Here is a 6,000-nt window from a genome sequence, read left to right on the forward strand (position 1 = left end):
GAAACACTGTTAAACACCTACTGGCTTTTACCCTGGAAATGGCTTAATTTTGGTGGTGCCTAATCGGTGAAGTACTTTAGGATTCTTCTGACTAAAATATGCAAATTAAGTTTTTAATAATGAAGAATATTACCTGGATGTAGCTCCATCCCACTGACCATGGGAGAGGGTGAAGAGATGTAACATAAGAACATAAGAATGGCTGCACTGGGTCAGACCAAAGGTCCATCCAGCCCAGTATCCTGTCTACCGACAGTGGCCAATCCAGGTGCCCCAGAGGGAGTGAACCTAACAGGTAATGATCAAGTGATCTCTCTCCTGCCATTCAACACCACCTTCTGACAAACAGAGGCTAGGGACACCATTCCTTACCCATCCTGGTTAATAGCCATTAATGGACTTAACCTCCATGAATTTATCCAGTTCTCTTTTAAACCCTGTTATAGTCCTAGCCTTCACAACCTCCTCAGGCAAGGAGTTCCACAAGTTGACTGTGTGCAGTATGAAGAAGAACTTCCTTTTATTTGTTTTAAACCTGCTACCCATTAATTTCATTTGGTGGCCCCTAGTTCTTATATTATGGGAACAAGTAAATAACTTTTCCTTATTCACTTTCTCCACATCACTCATGATTTTATATACCTCTATCATATCCCCCGCTTAGTCTCCTCTTTTCCAGGCTGAAAAGTCCTAGCCTCTTTAATCTCTCCTCATATGGGACCCGTTCCAAACCCCTAATCTTTTTAGTTGCCCTTCTCTAAACCTTTTCTAATGCCAGTATATCTGTATATATGTAAAAGAAATAAAAGGAAGCACTTCTTTACACAGCATGTCCTCAGACTGTGGAATTCTATACTCTAGAAGGTCAAAGGGTCACACATGGTAACTGAGTTTTAAAGGGTGCTGGATAATTTTGTGGGCAATAACCTTTGGCCAATGTTAAGGCAAGGTAATAAAACGTCATGCTTGACAATGTCAGAATAGTACCACGGATGTCAGGAAATAATTTCCCCCAATATGCAGCAGTGAATAATTGATCAAGTACATTACAGAGAGGTTTTGATTATCTAGGTTAGAACCTGTAGGGCTGGAACCCAGGAGCATGAGGGTTCTGACATCTCTGCATCGCCACACAAGGGTTTGGCTAGGCTCCTGCAGGACAACCTTGTGAGGCTGGGCTTGGCAGTAAGTACCAGCCCGCAGGACCTCAGTGGCAGCCCCTCGTAGCCCACTGCTTGGCTGGTACCAGTACTTAAACCAGGAAGCCGTGAAGAGGAGCTGTCTGAGCAACGACACAGACTACCTGCCCATCTCTACTCCAGACCTTGCTTGCGACAGACCGTAGACTCCAGCTTCCAACCTTGGTTTGTCCTCAACTTCGCCATTTGATTACTGTCTGTAACCTGGTGCCCAACCTCAATCTCCCAGTAATCTGACACTGCCTGTCTCCTGGCCCCTGACTCTCAGTTTTCCCTTTGGTCTAACTTGGACTCTGACCTACCAGTAACCTGACCCCACCTGCCTCCTGACTGGGCCTACTAGCCTATCTTGGACTCTGACCTCCTGGTACCTGACTAAGCCTGACTCCTGCTCGACCACTAGGTCTGACTGTCCATGTCTCAGTCTTGCCAATCAGGCTAGATGGATAGAAAATTGGATACATCATTTGCATAATCTGTTCATGGATATCCGATGTTCCTAAATGATGGGAAACATATACCAGTGCATCTTATTATATAGTATTTTCATTCTAGTAGTGCTCAGAGACACCAATGCAGATTGGAACCACATTATATTAGGCACTGTACATAGATGAACACACAGTCACTCTCCCTCAAGAATTTGCATGCTAAGGCCCCTACTCTTCAACTCAGAGTATACAGGGTCAGGGCCTAAGGAGACAGGCAGTACACCAAGAGTGGACAGAGACACAATCTATACTATTTTATACACATATATCCACTTGTAAACTTTTAAAATAAGAGTCTAAAAGCACTGCCAGTTCGCCTTATATGCCTCTTGAATCTTTATTTATTGGCTGGGGTTTTTTTTTGTTTTTTTTTTACAGATACCAGCACAGAAGTGGGTCTTAAGTATGCTTCAGTTAGGGAAAGACATTCCATGGCTAAGGGGCATAGTGTAAGAAGGTACAGACATGTCTGTGTAGAAAAGTAAATCAGATCAAATCAGTTAACATTAACAGACGATGGGGATAATACTTGACTTGTTTAAGTTGCTCTTGTGCTCTTCAGATGTTTGATTTAGAATGGATTCTGGTCAAAAAAATAACTGAACATGTTCAGACCGGGTTCCTAACCCCCCTTCCCCGCCCCCCACCCCCCCACCCACTCACTTCCAAAGTATCTTTTGTCTAGTTTGTTGACTAAAACATATTTTACTACCTCAAGAACAGAGACAATGTACCCTGCAACAGAACATGCCGTATTTTATTCTGCCTCATGTGCAATATCAGTTCACAAACAAAATGGCCAGCTTAGTTATTTTCCAGAATCTTTTCTTGTTCCTGATGACATATGAAACAGAAAGAACAGAGCTGGGTTTCCAATACCAGGGGGAGACTGCAGTGCTAGCAGTGAGGGAGGGAGATGTAGTTTGATTTGTGTCTTGTAGGGAGAAAATTTGACATAAAAAGGGAAGGTTGCTCAAGCGTGACACTAGATGCTACTTCCTCTTAAACTTTTTCCCACCCTCTCAGGGACTACAACAATGAAATATGGACATGAGAGTTTTATTCAGTTCAAGGGCTCTGGTCAAAGGTAAACTTCTTGTCAACTCTTGGTGTCTGTAAGAAGATTTGTCTGTGGCTGCTGATTTTCTCTAAACCCTTATTTTGTTATGCATTATTTTCCCCTGAAACTCCAGAGCCCTCTAGTGGCCAATGTTAAAGTATTCATAAGGATTTTCTATCAAAGGGTCTGCGCTTTTTGAAGTCAACAGCAAATGTCCGATGGACTTCAGCCGGAGAACAATAGGACCCAAAACCAGGACCACCTACCCTGTCCAGTTTCCCTTAGTAATCCTCTACTGCATTCTTTCCACCTTACAAGGACCTAGTGTCTAATGTTCATCTTTACTGTTTTCCTCTAACTCATTTTAAATTAAGAGATAAGGATTACCACTATGTTCAACCTTTATTTTTAAGGAGAGAAAGATTTTTAGTCATTTAATATTTAGTCATTTAATCTGTGGTTTTAACACATTTACCTTTCATTACAGAAAAATAATTCTGAGACGTTTTTGAGTTGTATTGCTTGCTCGCAAAAAAAAGGAAGGGGGAAGAAAGATCAAATAATTTTAGATTCATTCTGTAGCTAAGCAAAATGAAATACCACATCCCTCCAAGGAATCCACCCGTTACGGGAACATTTGATAATGATAGGCTGGTTTTGTTAATAATCCAAAACATTTGCCAAGCTTTTCATTAAACTGCATTGTCTAAACCCACAAGAATTTATGGACTCTGGTAGATTGAAAAGTCTTCGGTGGGTGTAAAATATCATGTAAACAAAATAATACTGGAAATAAATATTGCACCCCATTAGGAACAGAATTAGTTACACAAGAGAACAAAGAATACGGATGTACATCAGTTTGTGGCACAGACAAGTTGAATGATAAACAAGCTCTGTGCTTGTTTAAACTAAATGCAAACTTGCAACTGGACTACAGATTTAAAAAAAGTTTTGGTGCACATAGGAGGGGCAGCTTACCAGTTTCCTTAGACCAAGATACATTTCACTATACCTATAAATTCTGTGTAGAGAACGGAAGGATGGGTTGGTTTCCACTTCCCATGACATGTTCTGCTTTAGGATAAATAGAAAAGATCGGTGCGTCTTAAAGCGTGGGGGATAGAGGTGAAGGGCTTTTTAAAGTGGGGAGGGGCTGCATTTTTCTTCTGGATCTCAGATACTCTTTAAATGCAGCTAATTCCAACGTATGAAATTCCAGCGCTGGGGAAAGGCAAGTCCGGGCGGGGATTCTCCGGGAAGGTGAGCGGAGAGGGCGCTTGGGGGGAGTGTGAGCTGTTCACGCCTTGGTTCGGGGGCCCGCCGCGCTCCGCGGCCGCGGATGTGCCGCTGGCTGGCAGGCAGGCAGGCGGAGAGAGCGGGCACTGAGCACAGCCGGGGTTGGCCCCTGTAAGGACCTCGGAGAGCTCCGGCCGCTGCGCACGCACCTCAGCCCGCTCAAGCGGGGCAGAAGGTGAATATAAGCCGGGCGAGCCGACGGGAGGAGGCAGTGCGGGCTGGGAGCCGCGGGGAGGACAGACGCGCCTAGAGAGGCGGCGGCAGCGGAGCACAGGTGGGCGCCTCCAGGACGGGGACCAGCGAGAGGCGGCTCCTTGTCCCACCGCAGCCCGGCGGGGCTGGAGTCTCCCTGGGGCAGCGCCGCCCGCTCCCTGGGGGTCTGGGCTCGTTCTGCTCAGCCTGATGTGCCCCACGGCGGGCACGGGAAGGGGCGCGCCGCCTGCCAGCGCCTCCCTGCGGGCGCTGCCGGCGCTGGGCACCTGAAGCGGCAGCCGCCGCGCTGGGCTTCGTGGCTGGCTGCGCTGCTGCATCCCGGGCCGGACTACGTGCCGAGCATGTGCTTTGCGGGCGAGGGGGACCCGTGCCAGCCACCGGAGCGTAGCTCCTGATCGCAGCCTCTGGGCGGGAGAGGTGGAGAGAGACCCGCTCCCTCCAGCCGCCCCCCCCTTGCCATGGGATGGACGCCCCGTGCGAGCCCAGCTACTGCTCGCTCGCCGTCAGCCTGAAGGAAGCCGGGGAGGGAGCCTCCCTGGCCGGGTACTTCGGCAACGGGACCAACGAGTCCCTGCAGGAGCTCTTCAGGAGCATCAACCTGGAGCGCGCCGACGGGCTGCAGGGGGGCAGCTCTGCCGTCCTGCGCATCGTCATCTCCAGCGTCTACTCGGTGGTGTGCGCCCTGGGGCTGGTGGGCAACCTGCTGGTGCTCTACCTGATGAAGAGCAAGCAGGGCTGGAAGAAATCCTCCATCGACCTCTTCGTGACCAGCCTGGCGCTCACCGACTTCCAGTTCGTGCTGACGCTGCCCTTCTGGGCGGTGGAGAACGCCCTGGACTTCACCTGGCTCTTCGGCAAGGCCATGTGCAAGATCGTCTCCTACGTGACCGCCATGAACATGTACGCCAGCGTCTTCTTCCTCACCGCCATGAGCGTGGCCCGCTACCACTCCGTGGCCTCGGCGCTGAGCAGCCGGCGGGGCGGCGCCGGGTGCTGCTCGGCCAAGTGGCTCTGCCTCCTCATCTGGGGCGCGGCCATGCTGGCCTCCCTGCCCCACGCCATCTTCTCCACCACCGCCACCGTCTTCAACGAGGAGCTCTGCCTGGTCAAGTTCCCCGAGGCCCGGGGCAAGAGCGCCCAGTTCTGGCTGGGCCTCTACCAGGCCCAGAAGGTGCTGCTGGGCTTCCTGGTGCCGCTGGCGGTCATCAGCCTCTGCTCGCTGCTGCTGCTGCGCTTCCTGGGCGAGCGCCACGTGGGCCGGGCCTGCGGCGGGCCCAAGCGGCGGGCCAAGGTGACCCGCTCGGTGACGGTGGTGGTGCTCTCCTTCTTCCTCTGCTGGCTGCCCAACCAGGCGCTCACCGCCTGGGGCGTCCTGGTCAAGCTCAACGTGGCGCCCTTCAGCCCGCAGTACTTCCTCTCGCAGGCCTACCTCTTCCCCGTCAGCGTGTGCCTGGCGCACTGCAACAGCTGCCTCAACCCGCTGCTCTACTGCCTGCTGCGCCGCGAGTTCCGCGCCGCCCTGCGCCGCCTGCTCTGGCGCCTGGCCTCGCCCTCGCTCACCGCCACGCGCCCCTTCACCGCCACCACCAAGCCCGAGCCCGAGGAGCAGGCGCTGCGCGCCCTGGTGCCCGCCGCCGCCGCCCCCCAGCCCGAGCTCCTCTACTACCCGCCCGGCGTGGTGGTGTGCAGCGGCCGCTGGGACCTGCTGCCCAGCAGCTCCGCCGAGCAGCGCTGCTGA

At 51.5% G+C, this 6,000-nt stretch overlaps 1 protein-coding gene across 1 annotated transcript; it reads left to right on the top strand.

The window, feature by feature from the left end:
- Nucleotides 1-4,231: 4,231 nt before the first annotated feature.
- Nucleotides 4,232-6,000, top strand: RXFP3 (relaxin family peptide receptor 3). The gene has a single exon (XM_045021656.1). It carries the CDS (start codon nucleotides 4,726-4,728, stop codon nucleotides 5,998-6,000), a length of 1,275 nt encoding a protein of 424 aa, XP_044877591.1. The 5' UTR covers nucleotides 4,232-4,725.

The sequence above is a fragment of the Mauremys mutica genome, chromosome 6 (assembly GCF_020497125.1).
Source record: "Mauremys mutica isolate MM-2020 ecotype Southern chromosome 6, ASM2049712v1, whole genome shotgun sequence".
Classification (NCBI taxonomy): Eukaryota; Metazoa; Chordata; order Testudines; family Geoemydidae; genus Mauremys; species Mauremys mutica.